Source organism: Vipera ursinii, assembly GCF_947247035.1.
Source record: "Vipera ursinii genome assembly, chromosome: 15".
In the NCBI taxonomy this organism is placed as follows: domain Eukaryota; kingdom Metazoa; phylum Chordata; class Lepidosauria; order Squamata; family Viperidae; genus Vipera; species Vipera ursinii.
The window spans coordinates 4,956,329-4,973,711 of NC_139528.1; the positions used below are offsets into that span (position 1 = coordinate 4,956,329).

At 50.7% G+C, this 17,383-nt stretch overlaps 2 protein-coding genes across 2 annotated transcripts in view; one reads left to right on the top strand and one right to left on the bottom strand.

Moving 5' to 3' along the window:
• Positions 1-8,933, top strand: part of FOSL1 (FOS like 1, AP-1 transcription factor subunit) — a gene marked incomplete at its 5' end in the record, with an annotated part of 12,343 nt that extends 3,410 nt beyond the window's left edge. The window contains 4 exons of the mRNA XM_083374802.1: positions 3,488-3,652; positions 4,278-4,526; positions 6,384-6,491; positions 7,957-8,933. Of these exons, the coding sequence (XP_083230928.1) occupies positions 3,488-3,652; positions 4,278-4,526; positions 6,384-6,491; positions 7,957-8,451 (1,017 nt within the window). The 3' untranslated portion in view covers positions 8,452-8,933. The remainder of the gene's footprint in view (positions 1-3,487; positions 3,653-4,277; positions 4,527-6,383; positions 6,492-7,956) is intronic.
• A 6,123-nt stretch (positions 8,934-15,056) lies between these two features.
• Positions 15,057-16,455, bottom strand: CCDC85B (coiled-coil domain containing 85B). The gene has a single exon (XM_083374037.1). It carries the CDS (start codon positions 16,250-16,252, stop codon positions 15,569-15,571), a length of 684 nt encoding a protein of 227 aa, XP_083230163.1. The 5' UTR covers positions 16,253-16,455; the 3' UTR covers positions 15,057-15,568.
• Positions 16,456-17,383: the final 928 nt, after the last annotated feature.

Here is a 17,383-nt window from a genome sequence, read left to right on the forward strand (position 1 = left end):
TAAATAAAAGGAGTGGAGGTAATTTGAGTTTTATTATTTGAGATTTAAATTTAAGAGATAAGGGGAGGTGGGGCGGGCATTGATCCGGGAAAGATTTGTTTACCCGTCTGGGGGTTGGGGAAATCATGGGTGTCAAACTGAGGTTTAAGAAGGGAGTTAGTTATTTCCTTGCTATAATTTTTTTTATTTTATTAAACTTATATACTTACAATGGCATGGAGGAAAGATGCCAGCTTTTTGGTGCCACCAAACACTTGAATATTTCCATTATTTTAAATATTAAGTGTCTTTGTAGGCTAAGTTAATCAGTGTTTCTCAATTGTGGCAGCTTTCAGCTGGGTGGACTTCGACTCCCAGAATTCCCCAGCCAGCTATGCTGGCTGGGGAATTCTGGGAGTCGAAGTCCTCCCAGCTGAAAGCTGCCACAATTGAGAAAAATGGAAATAGACAATAGGATTAAGTGACATTCATGCTTTTGCTGCTCGTTTGGGGGGGGGACTTTGAGAATAATTTCCTTTTACACCCTTCAGAAAATGCTAGATCAGGTTGCAAAAAAAAAGCATCCCATCTCACTTCCTTTTTTCCCCACCGGACACCCCACCCACCCCAAAAAAATAAAAATCTTAAGGAGAAACAAAGCCCTGCATTTTGGTGGTCTCCTTCTCCTAGCATCCACTGCTCCTAGCAATGGAGGTTCTCCTAATCGCCCCCACCACCCCACTGTATCTCAGCTACTCCTGGGACTTCTAGTGGCAAGGGGTTCCCTCGGCTGGAAGGCAAAATTTCCTTTCAAGTCTTGCTTTGGCCACGCCAAGGTGCTTTCTTGCAGCCAGGATTTTGTCTGCTGCATGCTGCGTCTTTGTAGTGTGTGTGTGTGTGTGTGTGTGTGGGGAATCCTCTTTTTAGCAACAAGCATGCTGAGTAATGATTTTTTTTTCAGACTAGGAAGAAGGGGAGGGGGGCATTTCAAACGTTGCTTTCTCATTCCACCCCCCCCCCCTCTCTAAATACTTGAGTCATCCTCTTCAGGCAGGACCAGGAGTTTGATTCCTTGTCTTGAAGGGCAGGTTTTTTTTTTGTTGGTGCTGTCATAAGTGTGAGTCATCTGCAGATTCGTCAGAAGAGACTCACCCATTCTGCAGACGGAGCTTTCGGCCCGGCCACTCCCCTGCTGGGACCCACTTTATGCCTAACAAGCAGGCATAGACATAGAATGAAGGCTACTGCTAAGCTTGTAAGCCGCCCTGAGTCTTCGGAGAAGGGCGGGATATAAATGGGATTAAAATAAAATAAAATAAAATAAAATAAAATTAGTGCAGGTTCGAGTCCCACCAGGCTCAAGGTTGACTCAGCCTTCCATCCTTCCCAGGTAGGTAAAATGAGGACCCAGATTGTTGGGGGCAATTAAGCTGACTTTGTAATAATGCCACTTGGGGTGTGTGTGTGTGTGAAAGCCCTAATAAGCAGGCATATACATAGAATGAAAGCTACTGCTAAGTTTGTAAGCCGCCCTGAGTCTTCGGAGAAGGGCGGGATATAAATGGGATTAAAATAAATAAAATAAATAAATACTTTCAAAGCGGCCGAGGATTATTTTTTTTCACCCTTTCCCTGGCTTGTGAAATCAACCCCTCTTCTCTCCCCCACCCTCACCCCCACACCCAGGGATGGGTACCCGGGCCTGTCTCGGCAGGCCTACCTCGCAAGGAGGTAGATTCCCAGCTCTTTGAAGTCTTAGAGTTAACTTTTGGCAGGAGCGAAGGAAAGATGGGTGGAATGTTTGTTGTTGTTGTTCACCGCTCGTTCTGTTCTCGGCTTGGAACGCTGGGGTTAAAATGTAATGAATGAAACGAGTTAGAAGTAGGGAAAGCAATCTCTTCTTTTTAAGAAAGGGCTGGACTGCCGTTTGTTCGAAATAGTTTACGGTCCACTGCTTGGGCAAGGGGTTAGACTAGAAGACCTCCAAGGCCCCTTCCAACTCTGTCATTCTGTATTCTGACGGGGGTGGACTAGAAGACCTCCAAGGTCCCTTCCAACTGTCATTCTGTGTTCTGACAGGGGGGGGCTGGACTAGAAGACCTCCAAGGTCCCTTCCAACTGTCATTCTGTGTTCTGACAGGGGGGGTGGACTAGAAGACCTCCAAGTCCCCTTCCAACTCTGTCATTCTGTGTTCTGACGGGGTGGACTAGAAGACCTCCAAGGTCCCTTCCAACTCTCATTCTGTATTCTGAGAGGGGGCTGGACTAGAAGACCTCCAAGGTCCCTTCCAACTGTCATTCTGTGTTCTGACAGGGGGCTGGACTAGAAGACCTCCAAGGTCCCTTCCAACTCTGTCATTCTGTGTTCTGATGGGGTGGGTGGACTAGAAGACCTCCAAGGTCCCTCCCAACTCTGTTCTTATTATTCTGTATTCTATAAAATCCTTTTTAGGGGGGGGGTTCTTTGGGCAGTTTAAAATTCAGGGGTTTTTAATTCCCACCCCCCAGTCAGTCTCTCCCCGAGAGACTAGTCAGTCTCTCCCCGAGAAGGACCCCCTTCCTTCCTTTGCTCTCGAGCTAAGGGCCAGAGAGGTAGACTTTCCCTGTCCATGGAGGATCCATTTTGCCCCAGCGGCAAAATGGACTTGCCCTTAATAGAGAGGCTAGTTTAATCCTTACCCTCCTCCCGTCGTTGAAATCCTTCACAGCTAAGCCGGAAAACATTCCTTTCCTGTTGTGTGTTTGTGCGCACACACACACACACACACACACGCACACGTTGCCGAGTCATGTAAACAACCCCAGGTGCCTTGCACAACCTGGAAAGGACCAAGTGCCACGGTTTCCCCTTTGGACTGAGGGGTCATTTAGTTCAAAGTTTAGCCCTTGGTAGAAAACGAAGTCCTTAATTTTACGACGATTCAGTTAGTGACCTGAGTCACAACGGCATTGAAAGAACTGGCTTGTGACCATTTTTCACGCTTAACGACCTTGCTTTTGAGCACTTCATCCCCAGATTCGGCCACTTGGCAACTGACTCATGCTTATGACGGTTGAAGCGCCCCCCCCGGAGTCACGTGGTCTCCCCCTTTCACGACCTTCCGACAAGCAAAGTCAAGGGGGCAAGCCAGCTTCGCTTAACGACCGTGCTTCTAACTTCACCGCTGCAGGGATCCCCTTGTAGCCAGCGAGGTCATAAAACGGGGCAAAGCTGGCTTAGCCGGCGTCTCGCTGAACGATAGAAAGGTTGGGCCTGAAACGTGGTCGTAAGTAGAGGATTAGCTGTCACGCTCGTACTGATTTAAGCCGGCAGCTGTGTCCGTAGCCTACCTCGCAGGGTCGTTAGTGAGGCTGGACGGCAGATAGGTGAATAAAAATACATTTGAGGAGGGGAAACTGCTATGTGTGTGTGTGTGTGTGTGTGTGTGTGTGTGTGTGTGTGAAGCGAGGGCAGCCTTTGGTGGCTTGTCGGTAGCATGTCAGAACATCCCCACCCGGGTCTGAGCAGGTCAAGAGGGCCGGCCTCTTACGCCGCTTGGGACGCCTCGCCCAGCCAATGACGCCAGCGCCCCACGCAAACAGCCGGGGCGGGACGCAGAAGTGTGCCAAGAGCCTCCAGGGCAAGGCAGAGGCTACCGGGGAACTAGGTCACCGAGTGTGGAAAGGGCAGGAGGTTTGAACACCCTGGAACAGCCAACCTTTTACCTCCAATCCGCCTGGGGGCTGGGGCGCCTTCTGGACGTGCACAGAGGCTACACCTGGGAGGGGAGGGTTGAGTCAGGAGAGAGGCACCCCAAAGCGGCTTCCACCAATAGGGGCCAGGGAAGCCCCGGAACGGGGGGGGGGGACTGCCGGTTCTTGCCAAATGTAATTGTGGTAATTGAAAAACTAAGATTATTTGAAAGGATCCTATGTTAATTCGGGGCTCCCAGCCTTAGTTGAGCAACCGGGGAAATATTTATCACTCAGCCATATAATTTTGGTCTTTCTTTTGTTTCTTTCTCTCTCTCTCTCTCCCTCCCTCTCTCCCTCCCTCCCTCCCTTTCTTCCATCCTTCCTTCCTTTCTCCCTCCTTCCATCCTCCCTCCCTCCTTCCCTCCCTTCCTTTCTCTCTCTCCCTCCCTCCCTCCCTCCCTTTCTTCCTTCCTCTGTCCCTCCCTTCCTTCCTTCTTTCCTTCCTCCTCTTTCCTCCCTCCCTCCCTCCCTTCCTCCTCTTCCCTCCTTCCCTTCCCTCCCTCCATTCCTTCCTTCCTTCCTTCTTCCCTTCCTCTCTTCCTCCCTCCCTCCCTCCCTGACAGAAATTCCCGCCGGATCTGGCAGCAGCTGGGAGCAGCCACACAAGCGCCGCCTTGGTGCCCAACCTCAACACAATCACCACCAGCCACAGCCTGCAGTGGATGGTGCAGCCGTCTCTCATGGGCGCCTCTTCGGCTCTTCCTCCTTTCCCCCGGCCTTACCGCTGTCCGCACTACGCAGCCGGCATCCGTCCTGGCGTGATTCGCACCATGGGCCCGGGCTTAGTGCCTCGGAGGCGTCACTCAGAGCACGTGAGTGTCGGGGGGGAAAAAAGAAAACTCCGCAACCACATTCGGCTAATATTTTATTTGCCTGCTGGTTTGTTTTCATTCCGCTTGCCGCGTTTTATTTTTTTTAATAAATAACTCGGGGCGGTGAACTCATGCCGGAGTTTGATGTCCCTCAAGAGTTGCCAAATTTGGAAAACTCCCGTCGCAGTTCAGTTTGCACACCTGCCCGGGTCAAAGACGAGTAGTCCTCGGACTTACAACGGTTTGCTTAGCGGCCATTCAAACTTACGACGGCAGTGAAAAGAGGGGACTCAGGGCTGTTTTTCACACTTACGACAATTGCAGCATCCAGAGATTTCATCGCGTGGCAGCCGGCTCACATTCACGACGGTTGCCGTGTCCCGGGGTCACGTGATCCCCTTTTGGGACTCTCTTGGCAAGCCACGTCAACGGGGAAGCCGGGTTCCCTTAACGACCGCGTTCCTAACTTTATAACCGCAAGCGATTCGCTTAGCAACCGTGGCGAGGAAGGTTGTAAAACAGGGCAAAATTCACTCGAACAACGCTCTCGCTTAGCCACGAGAAATTTTGGCGTCGGTTGTGGCCGTAAGTCAAGGACTACCTGTCCTTTTAAAAAGGAAAAAGCTTGGAGGTCCATCCTGGAGGGGGAAAAAAAAGTGGAAATCCTCAAAACTGGAATTAAAAAAAAACAACAGGACAAGTTATCTTGGATTGTCCTGGTATGTTGCGCCCCCTGCTGGCCATTAGGTGACATACTCATTCAAGACCCCCAACTGATGGGTCAACCCACCGTACCGGAATAACAAGGTTGGAAGGGACCTTGGAGGTCATCTAGATCAACCCACTGCTCAGGCATGAAGCCCTGGCCTATACCATTTCAGACAAATGGCTATCCGATCTATGATCTATGGATCTATGATCTATAGAGATGGGTCCACAGCTCTCACTTTTGTGCTCCGATTTGATCCTGTTTCTCCTCCAATTCAGGCTGGGGAGTGGGGATGATGGGAGATGTATTCCAATTAATTATGTTTTTAATTTTTAACTCTAATTTTTAATTTATTTTTTAATTTTAATTTATTGTACAGAGGCCTTTAATTTTAATTTTATCTTAACTTCTGTATTTATTATATGTTATTGTTGTTAGCCGCCCTGAGTCCTTCGGGAGATAGGGCGGCATATAAGTCCCAATAATAAATAAATAAAATAAATAAAATAAAATCCTGAAAGTGAAAAAAAACACAAAAATTGCATTCATCGTCCGCTTTTTAATACACCGCAATCTGATTTTTTACAGTCTGGAGCGTCAGTCCAGGCCCAGCCAGAATTGGTCTGGTTTGAAAAAAAAAAAATATTTTTTTTGCAGATTTTGCACAGCTAAGCAAGGCAGTGGCAGTCGCACCCAATTTTATCCCTTTTTTTGGCCACCGTTGTAAAGTGAATCACACGGTTGTAAAGTGAATCTGGCTTCCCCATTGACCTTGCTGGTCAGACGGTCGCGAAAGGGGATCGCGTGGACACGGCGACTGTCATAAATATGAACCAGTTGCCAAGCGTCCGAATTTTCATCACCTGACCCTGGGGATGCTGCAATGGTCGTTAAGTGTGAAAAATGATCATCAGCCGCTCTTTTTCCAGTGCTGTTGTAACTTCGAGCAGTCACTAAGTGAATCGTAAGTCGAGAATTAACTTTATATTGGGTATGTGTGTGTGTGTGTGTTGCTGCCTGTTTGCAGAGCCCCCCCAAGTCCTTCCGAAGCATGGCAATTGCATGCAAGGATTGTGTTACGCACCGTGCTGCTCCAAGAGACAGTTGCATTGTGTTGTGTAGTTGTGACTCCAGACTCTCCTTTGCAGCTTTCCCCGGAGGAGGAAGAGCGACGGCGTTTGCGGCGGGAACGGAACAAGCTGGCGGCCGCCAAATGCCGCAATCGGCGCAAAGAGCTGACCGACACATTGCAAGCGGTGCGTTCAAGACAAGCGGGATAGTTAGACCCATATTAGGTCTTATCTCGCAGCGATGAGGGTGGCGAGGTCTAATTAATTTGTATTAATTTATTACGGGCACTCTTGTTTAATTACTTTTAATAATTTTTAATTTTTGTATCTTGTTTTTATGTATTGCCCTGTTCACCGCCCTGAGTCCTTCGGGAGAAGGGCGGTATACAAATTAAATTAATAATAATAATAATAATAATAATAATAATAATAATAATAATAATAATAATAATAATAATAATAGTTTAATTGCATTAGCACAACGGTCTGCAATAGGCGGGGGTGGGGGTCAGACTGAATGATCTCTGATGTCCCTTCCAGGTCTTGCAAGCTGAGCTTAGAAAGGATGGACAGGGTCCTTCAAAAGAAGGGTTTGTTTTCATTGGGGGGGGGGATTTGGGAAGGGGGTGAGTAGGCAACCGGGAAGGGGTATAATTCTGGTTTGCCATGCCTGTTTGCAAAACAGGTTCCCTTGGTAACCAGGTTAATCAGGACAGGCAAAAATGAACTGCTATGGGAAATTGCAGCCATCTTTTTCTGAATTTTGTCTTTCTTCCAATGACAGCCCTGCTTTTGGGCCCATTTTTAGAATAGAATAGAATAGAATAGAATAGAATAGAATAGAATAGAATAGAATAGAATAGAATAGAATAGAATAGAATAGAATAGAATAGAATAGAATAGAGCTGGAAGGGACCTTGGAGGTCTTCTAGTCCAACCCCCTGCCCAAGGCAGGAGACTTTATAGCAAGGGGTCTCCAAGCGTGGCAACTTGAAGACCGCAACTGCCAGAATTCCCCAACCAACATGGCTGCCCCAGGGAATTCTGGGAGTTGAAGTCCACCAACCTTAAAAGTGGCAACTTTGGAGACACGCCCCCCCCTAATCTTATACAAGGCAGTCCTCGACTTACAACCAATCAACCGAGCCCAAAATTTCTGTTGCTAAACAAAACATTGGCCAAGTGAATTTTGCCCCATTTTACGAACTGTCTTGCCACCCTCATTAAGTGAATCGCTGCAGTTTTGTTCAGTTAGTCCCACGGCTTCCCCATTGACTTTCCTTGTCGGAAGGTCGCCAAAGGGGATTCCCAGGACCCCGGCACGCTGCGACCGTCACAAATACGAGTCAGCAGCCAAAGCACCTGAATTTTAATCGCGTGACCACCAGAGGACGCTGCAACGGTCGCAAGTGTGCAAAAAAATGGTCCCGAGTCCCTTTTTTCAGGGCCCTTGCAAATTCGGTCACTAAACCAACTGTCGTAAGTCGAGGACTACCTATACATTCCGGTCAACTAGTTTTCCGGTCTAGTTTTTTTTTTTTTTTGGGATAAACCTCCTAGCAAGGAAGCCCCCAAAGATCAGAAGGGTCAGATTCCTCCACCCACCCAACCCCGGGTCTAAATCCCTTCCATTTTTCATCCCCCCCCCCAGGAAACGGATCAATTAGAAGCCGAGCAGTCGGGCCTCCGGAAGGAAATTGCGGAACTGCAGAAGCAGAAAGAACGTCTGGAATTGGTGCTGGAAGCTCACCGACCGGTTTGCAAGATCCTGGAAGAATCGTCCGGAGATGAGGAGGGGGGGTCCCACAGTCGGCCAGCCGGCCCCTCCCAAATGCTGGACAAACAGGAGTCTCCTCCGGGCCCCCGGCCTGGCTCTCGCCGGATGGCCCCGGTGCCCCCCAGCATCACGCTGCCCCCCAGCGGCCTGCTGGAGCCCGAATCCCTGCACACCCCCACCCTCATGTCCACCCCGTCTTTCACCCCGTTTACCCCCAGCCTGGTCTTCACCTATCCAGCGCCGGGGGACTCCGACGGGCCCTCGGGGTCTGGCTTTCCCTCCGAGCCTTGCTCCTCCGCCCACCGAAGGAGCAGCAGTGGGGACCACTCCTCGGATTCGCTCAATTCTCCAAACTTGCTGGCACTTTGAGGAAATGAGCTGGATTCGAATCTTGTTCACGGTTTGGTTTTTTTTGAGGGCGGTGGGAGGGTGTCAAGAGGGTGAACCAACCTTCGGGCATAACCCTTCGGCTATGCCCGATTCTCTTTGGCCTCGCTTTTGAGAGCCCGGTTTCCATCCGTAGTTATAGGCCTGCTGTTTTCCCCGCCCAGACGCGGGCGTCAGGTTGCTAGTCCTCAAGACAAGAGCAGCCAAGGAGCCTCTTTTCTTTGGTTCGGAAGGCCCGCTGTCTGGGAAAGCCGAATTCCAACCAATGTTATGTTCTTTCACGAAACACTAAAATGTATCTCTTACACAGGCCTCTTGTCCTTGCACTTGTGTTTTTTTAAGGCCCAAGTGGCGTTAGTCCTCAAGACTGACTGGTCAGTCTTTTTTCTTTTTCTTTTTTTTCTTTTGACACCCAGAATTCTGTTTCTGGAAAACGAGCATTCGGGTCCTTAGATCACGTTCAAGAAAAAGAAATCACCGTTTTAAAGTCATTTTTCACATATATATATATATATATCTGATTTTTTGAAACCAAGAGAAGAAATTTAGGACAAATATAGATTTATTTTTCTACAATGACCTACAGCCGCCGGGATGAAGTGGGATGCATTTCTTTGCGGTCCAGAACTGAAGCTGGTTGGATATAATGTATATTATTATATATAAACATACAAGCGGTCTTCTGTTTTTTCCTGATGCCTCATGAAAGTTACAAGGGATGTTTGGGCAAAGTTGTGATGGTCTCGTCCCGTTTTCGACGCTGGTGGTCCTTGATCACTTGAAGCTTGTGCAAATAGGAACGGATGCAAATCTATACTGTCATTTTTTGTGTGTCTTCAAACCTCATAGGAATTAATCTGAGTTTGGTGGGAAATTTAAAGAAAAATGAAGTAAGCACAGCAAGATGTGGCATCCGTCCCAGATTTATCCATTTGTATTCTGTTATTTTTTTTGGAAAATGTATGTTGAATAATAAGCTGAAGAAACCTGCAGGATTCCACAGTGCTGGAGCCAATCCCAGGTGTGTTGATCTAGATGGGTTGGGTATTATTTTTCTGCCCTTTTGGCTTAGTTTTTCTTGGAAAATAAACCAAACATTGCTGCTAGACCTCATGAACTCATGATTTGACCAAGAATACTATCTAACCCTAGGACAATTGTTTTGAGAAAGCTTGGAAAACAAACAGAAAGACGTGAAGATTCTCCAGAGAATAGCCTTACCTGAGCAATCCAGACCACAGATATTCCTCACTTTACGACTGCAATCCAGGCCACAGGTATTTCTCGCTTTACAACCACAATTGGGATCAGAATTTCCACTGTTAAGCAAGGCAATTGTTAAGTAAGTCCCGGATGATTTTATGATTTTTTTTTGGCCACGGTTGTTAAATGAATCACATGGTCGTTAAGCAAATCCAGCTTGGCCCATTGATTTTGCAGATCGGAAACCGGCTGGGTTCGAATTGCAAACGAATTGAATTGAACTGAACTTGATTTGGCCAAGTGTGCTTCGACACGCCAGGAATTTGACAGCGATCATATATGACTCTTGAAACGCTCCATACATACCAATTGCCAAGCGCCCGAATTCAGATCACCTGACTTACAGGAACATTTCCGTGGTCGTAAATGTGAGGACCGGTTCCTAAGTCGACTTTTTTTCCCAGTGCCCGTCGTTACTTCGAAGAATTGCTGAGCAAAGAGTTGCAAATCAAAGACTGTCTACGTACCGCACTTTGCAACGTCCAATCAGATCGGCGCTTTGCCTTTGCAGACTTCGCCTCAAACCTCATGAGGACTAGCTCCCTGCAGAGCCAAGTGCCATACATTTGTGATACTTTTAAGGCTAAGCAATACTGCAACCGCTCTCAGCCTTGCTTCCCGAAGCCGTAAAAGGAGATTTTTAACCTACCTTGGACCGGAAAACCAAAAAAGAAAAAGAAAAAAGGAAATCGTCTTTTTCCAAGAAAAATCACAGCCAGAAATTAACGCTGTAATCCCAGCTGAGTAGAAAAGTGTTTAGTTCCAGCATTGCCAAAAAAGCAGGTTTTCCATTTCTTGTATTCCTTTTTTCCTGTTTGTGTTTTGGCAGGCCCCTTCTTTAAAAAAAAAAAAATCTGTGCAAGCAGCTTTGGGAGAAAATGTTTATTTGGAAAAACGGAGGAGTCTGATTAAAAACAAACACTATTGCAGCAGGATTTGTGTGTGGGTTTTTTTTTGTGTGTGAGCAGTTTCAACCCAGGGCGAGCCAAGAATTTGGGCAGGTAATTAGAGAGAGTGGATTTCTTTCAGGCCAGCCAAGGAAACCAAGTAAATGGATGGATAAAAGCCAGGGAAACTTCACAGAACTTTGTTTTTTATTGGCTCAGGGTTCCCCGTTTCTGGCCACATTCACACAACCAGTTTCCCCCCCCCCGAGTGGATAGAAAATGTGAGTTAGTTTAGGTTTGGGGTGAGAATCCCACCCGTTTGCATAATTTACAATTGTGTATTATTATGCCAAACCAGGAAAAGAGGGATTTTGATCCCTGGGTCAAACAAGTTGTGTGAATGCAGACTTTCGCGGGTCGAGAAGGAAAACCCACGCAAACACACTTTCTGCTGCATTTAATCTGCCTCCGCTCCTTTTCCAAGTCAGATTAACCGTTTTCATTTTGATCAAGCAACGTCAGAGTCCCCAGAGCAGACCAAGGGATCTCTCCATCCGGTCACGAGGATGGTAAAGGTTGCCCTTATCAGAAACCAGGATCCGGCCACCTGTTTCCTGGCTTAGAGATCTTTTGTCTCCATCCAGGCTGGGCAGGAAGTGTCAGGAAGGCCGTTTTGTGGCCCCATTCGGTTGTGATTTTGCAAATAGCCGAGGCGCATTGTGGTTCCTCCTCTTGCAATCCACCAGATATAGGTCATACACCGACCAGCAAATCTTGGCCTGGACCAAAAGAAGATTTTGAACAAACCAGGATTGTTGTTGGGCTTGCCTTGGGGAGGTGTGTGTGTCAGACTCTTGGGGTTGCTGGCTCTTTTCACCCACTTGTAACCCTCCACACTCTTGTTGTGTTTGCTAAACGGGGGATGCCCAAACTGAACCCTATTTTGATTTGTACAGGCTAAATGAAGTTTGGAAGGGACCTTAGAGGTCATCTATCTCAACCCCCTGCCCACTGCAGGGATCTTCCATTCCGGCGACAGCCAGCCATTCTCCCATGTTCACTAGGGAAGAGGCTCTGCTTCCACCAGGAATTTTCCCCCTCGCCCTCTGAAATCTACTTCCCTACAATTCCCGTTCTATAGAACAGCACGCTTATATACCTGGGCAGCTTTGAGATGGGTGGGACTTCAATTCCCAGAATTCCCCAGCCAGCGGATGGGTGACCTATTTTTCCTTCCTCCAACCGAAGAAAAAAATTCCTGAAAAAAAGTCCACATTCAGTTCTTACCATTAGGTAATTCTTCCTACGGTCCGATTTCCATCCGCTTCTTTTCAACTGAATATCATAGAGTGTTAGGGCTAGAAAGGTCCCTGAAGACCACCCGGCTGCCAATTAAAAGATACACACACACACACACACACACACACACACACACTTTTCTGGTCTAGGTTAGCGATTTTCAGTCTTGGCAACTTTAAACTACTGTTTGGGGAATTCTGGGAGTTTGAAGTCCAGCCATCTTAAAAGCATGCTGGCTGGGGAATTCTGGGAGTTTGATGTCCACCCCTCTTAAAGGCATGCTGGCTGGGGAATTCTGGGAACAAGAAGTGTTGGGCCGGTTCCGTAGAGAGAGGTTTTTCCCACAGACCGGAGGGTGGGTGGTTTTGTGTGCTGCCTGCATCCCACGGATGGAGCTTTGCTTGTTTGTGCGGACCGGTTGCTGGCGTGCCGCGGCCCAGTACCGGTCCACAGCCCGGGATGTTGGAGACACCCTGACCTACACCACGCTTGTGCATTTGGCTTTTCTTGTCTAAATGCTGCTCAAGTACCATCCCCGTATCTCCATCCGGGGGAAGAACGCAAATCCACCCATGCAGAAATCCTTCGCCAAAGTTGCTGTTTTGTTTTGCTTTTAAAGATATTTATTAACATTCTCACTTTCAAGAGGATGAATCCGACCTCCGCTTTTCCAAAGAGGCCTCTTTGTCTTTGTCCCTCTCCGGGGGGATTAGAGGCCTTATCAACTCAGCCAGATGTGGTTTCCTCTTTTAAAAAAATAATCCCGCCACCCAGTTTCCCTCAGGGCTGGCTGAAAAAAAAAATAAAAATAAAAACTGGGGCCTAATCAAGATTTTGGGGGAAAGGGCCTCTCTCTCTGGCTGGGGACCTGTAATGTCGTTTTATTTCTATTTAAAAAGAAAACGGGCCTCTTTCACTGACACCAGCATTTCTGCAATCTTGCCAGCGACCGCTCTAAGTTGCGACGGCGACGAAGAACGTGACTGATGACCCTTTTTTTCACACTTACGACCGTGGCTGCTGCACCCCCATGGGCCAGGTGATCTAAAATTCGGACGCTTGGCAACTGACTCACATTTACGACGGTCGCAGTGTCCCCGGCGGGGGGGGAGGGGAGGCTCAGGGGATCCCCTTTTGCGACCTTGTGACCAGCAAAAGTCAGGAGGGAAGACAGATTGTTGTGACTCACTTAAAACTGAGGCAAGAAAAGGTGGCCAAACGGGGCAAAAAAAAAACAACAACAAACAAACCTCCCTTGGCAAATTTCTCACTTAGCAACGTAAATTTGGGGCTCAAGTGTGGCCGTTAAGTCGAGGACTACCTGCAGCTGGTGCTTTCCCCAATTTCAGCCCTCTACCGGGCAATCTGCCAGCTTTGCCCTCTCTGGGGTGAATGGGGGGGGTCACCCAGCATCCGCGACCACAAAAATAAATCCCAAAGCCACAACCTGCCCTAAAATTCCATTTTGGCACATACGACAGCCAAGTGGCAAGGAGTTCCTCTGTCCGCCCTTTGGAGCTCCACCTTTGGGGTCCAAAGCTGGATCTTGGAAATATTGCTCATCAGAAAGAAAGAAAGAAAATGGGGGAAGCCCCCCCCCACCGCATATATTCTATCGAAATTCAACGCCTCCCCCCCTCCCTCTTAACTTACCCTGGGTTAAAGGGGGAGGGCAAACAAGGAAGATTTCAACGCTAGCAGAACTTCGAAAACTTTAGCGCCAACCTTGTGTACCCAACTTCTTAAAACTGGGGTATCTTTGAATCACAAAAGGCATCCATAAAATCCCTATTTTCCCCACCGGGGTTTTGGAGTGCAAATCTCAGCACCGCTAGGTAAAAAAAAACAGGTTCAACCTTTAAGCCAGGGAATACATTTTGAAATAGTTTGGCATATTTTTTTTTTGTTTTCACAGTAGGTGAGCCCGTGGTGGATGGATAAATGGGAGTCTGTCCTTCCACACCCAACAACGCGCCCTAAATTTGTACATCCTGTCTTCCAGGTCTGTTCAAATCCCGCCATGCTGTTGCTGTCCCCCAACATGGCTGCAGTTTTTTTACAGTATTTTGCACCCAGGTTTAGCTTTTCCGTAGCTGGTTTTGTGTATGATCCATCGTATTCCACAAATTCAGAAAAAAATGTTTTTTATTCAGTAGCCTTTAAAAGTCCTTTTTTTTTGGAGTCAGTGATCCCCGTAGATCTCTTTGTGTGGTGCCTCCAGATCTGTTCTTGCAGGAATTAAAATTGGGAGTCAACAAGAGTGGGGAGAAAGTCCCGAGGAATCAGACGCTTCCCCCCTCCCCCAAAAAAATCCTGCCCAAATTCAAGCAATAACCACATTCGTGGAACGCTGGTTGGTTCCAGACAGCCAGAACAAAGCTCCAAAATGGTGAATCCTTTTTCTTGCAAAGTTTCCGCCAAATCTGCAAACTGCTTCCTCGGATTTCTCTCTCATTCGTCCTGCAGGAAACCACAGAGTTCAGGCTGATCTCTCTCCTCCTTCATTTCGCCTTTCCCCAACAACCATCCTGCAGGGTAGGCCGTCCCGAGGACACGCAGGGAAATTCTTGACCTCCGTGGTGGAGGAAGCCGGAGACGTGTGTAAGAAAATTCCCAATCCAAACCGCCTGTGTTTCCATCTGGATGGGGGTGGGGCGGGAGAGGAACGCCAAGGCTTTCCGAAAGACTCCTATAAGATTCCCAAACCTTGCTACTCTCATTCAAGGAAAAAAGAAAAAGAAAAAAAAGAGGGGGGGGATTTAGCCATAAAAATTCCTCATTAGGTTAGGGAAGGAGACTTTTGTTCTTTGACCCGCAAGGATCCCGCTTGGGCTGCTTGTTCAGCTGCCTTCAAAGGAACCTATTGGCTGGTGGGCTGGCGGGTTCGAGTTCTCCCCAGATTCCCCCCCCCTTGGGAGAAACATCAGAAACCACACAGGTAGCCCCAAAACCTGGGGAGCCAGCATTTCTCCACCAGCCTTACTTATGCCTTCTAACTAATGTTTTTTAAAAAAATAATAATTCCCCCGCAGAAGAGCCCTGTGTGATGCAGAAGCTGGCTGTGTTGGCAGCGACTCTGGGCAGCCCAAGACTTGGAATCGGGAAAGCAGGTGGGTGGGTGTTTGCTTGGTGTGTGTGTGTGTGTGTGTGTGTTGCCTCCTTCCTCTCCTCCATTGGAATCGGGAAAGAGTGTGTGTTTGTGTGTCTGTCTGTGTGTATTGCCTCCTTCCTCTCCTCCCTTGGAATCTGGAAAGAGTGTGTGTTTGTGTGTCTGTCTGTTTGTGTGTGTTGCCTCCTCCCTCTTCTCCCTTGGAATCGGGAAAGTCTCTCTCTGTGTGTCTGTTTGTGTGTGTATGTGTGTGTGTGTGGATTGCCTCCTTCCTCTCCTCCCTTGGAATCGGGAAAGTGTGTCTGTGTGTGTGTCTGTTTGTGTTTGTGTGTCTGTTTGTGTGTGTGGATTGCCTCCTTCCTCTCCTCCCTTGGAATCGGGAAAGAGTGTGTGTGTTTGTGTGTCTGTGTGGATTGCCTCCTTCCTCTCCTCCCTTCCATCTTCCTCTCCGCGCGGGTTCCCACGCTCCCGGGCTGCCGTCCGTCCGTCCGTCCTTTCATCCGGGACGGCAGCCTTCAGCCCCCCGTCCCCGCCGGCAGCCTCATTCGTCGGGGGAACAGGCGGGGTGCGGCTGGTCGGGGCTGCCGACGCTGCCGGTGCTGGAGCTGCCGTCGCCCAGATCGCGGGGTCCGCAAGGCAGGCTGAGCTCCGACGACCCTCCGCCCGGGCTGGGGCTGGCGTCGGGCCGGGCGGCGGCGGCGGCGCTAACGACGGCGCCGACGGCGGCGCACTCCTCCAGCGCCAGGCAGAGCTCCTTCAGCTCCAGGTTGTCCTGGGCCAGCCGCTCCTGCAGCCCTTCCAAGCCGGCCAGCTTGCGCAGGCAAGCGGCCACCTCGTCGCGCAGCACTTGCGCCGCGTGGTGGCCGAAGAGCTGCCAGTGGCGGGCCAGCCGCTTGGCTTTCAGCCGGTCCTCGTCCAGGAAGCAGCAGAGGTCGCGCAGCTCGCGGTTCTCCGCCTGCAGCCGCCCGTTCACCGCCTTCAGCTCGCGGATCTCGCGCAGGTGCTCCTGCAGCTGCCGGTTCACGCCCTGGATCAGCCGGCCGCGCTGCACCAGCGCCGCCAGCTTCTCGGCCTCCTCGCGGCGCAAGCGGCGCACCAGCTCCTCCTTGCTGCAGCCCACCAGCTCCGCCTCGCCCGCCGCGGCTTCGCCAGACGGCGGCGGCGGAGGCGCACCGGGGGCGGCCGAGGCCGGCGGCGGCGGAGGCGGCGGCGGCGCCGGGAACATCGCCTCGCTCAGCTCCGGCCGGTGCCGAGCGGCGTCGGGGAAAGCAGCCGGCTAGCCCGCCGTCTCGGCAGCGGCATCTTTGCGAGGCGGCAGGGCGGCAGAAGCGACGCGGCGGCGGCGGATAGCCGTCCTCCAGTCCGCTCCGGCGCCGGCAAATCGCCACGGGCTGACGCCGGACGATGCGCCTCCGCCGGCCAGAAGCAGGTGCATCGCCGGCAGAAGGGCGCCTGCGCGGCGGAGGGCGGCGAGAGGAGGGGAGGGGCCGGGGGTGGGTGGGTGGGGGGTGGCAAGGATTGCACGCCGTCGGTGCAAAGTGAGTGGGTGGGTGGGTTGGGAGGGGAGGGACGCTGAGGAGCGCGCGCGCACGTCTGCATGCACGCGTGGGTACGCCTGCATGCGCGCGCGCACGTGTGCATGCACGCGTGGGTGCTCCTGCACGCGCGCGCGCACGTGTGCATGCACGCGTGGGTACGCCCGCATGCACGCGTGCAGACGCGCGCGAGGGGGGGGGTGTCGGACGGCGGGAAAGGAGAAGGCGTCGCTCGCTTTTGCGAGGCGGGGGAATTGGGGGCGGGTGCCTAGGGTGGGGTGGGGAAACGGAGCTGGCCCGCGCCCCCTCCCCCGGGTTTTGCAATCCGGATTAAGGGCTTTCTCCTGGGGAGACCCACGCACCCACCCGCCCACCCACTCCGGGTTGTGGGACGCCCCAGCGGTCTTCTTGCAGCTTGGCAGGGCGTGGGCCGAGCGGATTCCCTCCGCCCGTGCTTTCCACGCAGGATGGGGAAAGGGGCCACGCAGTGGAGATGGGGATGGGGAAAGAGTGGAGGGGGGGCCCCGCCGGCCGGGATGGGGCTTGGAGGAGTTGATGCAAAGGAGGGAGGATGGGGAGGGGAGGTTGAATTCGGATTGGCAGGGAGGGAGAGACTGGCAACCCCACCGGGGTCGTGTGGACGGACGTGCGGCAGCGGGCTTGCGTGAAGACACTGGGGGTCTTCGGGATGGCCTCAACCGGGGTTGGGGGTGTGGGTGGTGGGCGTGTGGGGAAAACAAGGCAACGGCGACGAGGTTTCTGGGCTTGGGTGGCTGAAAGGCTGGAGAAGGGGCCAGGTTGCCACCTTCTGCGGTTTGCAG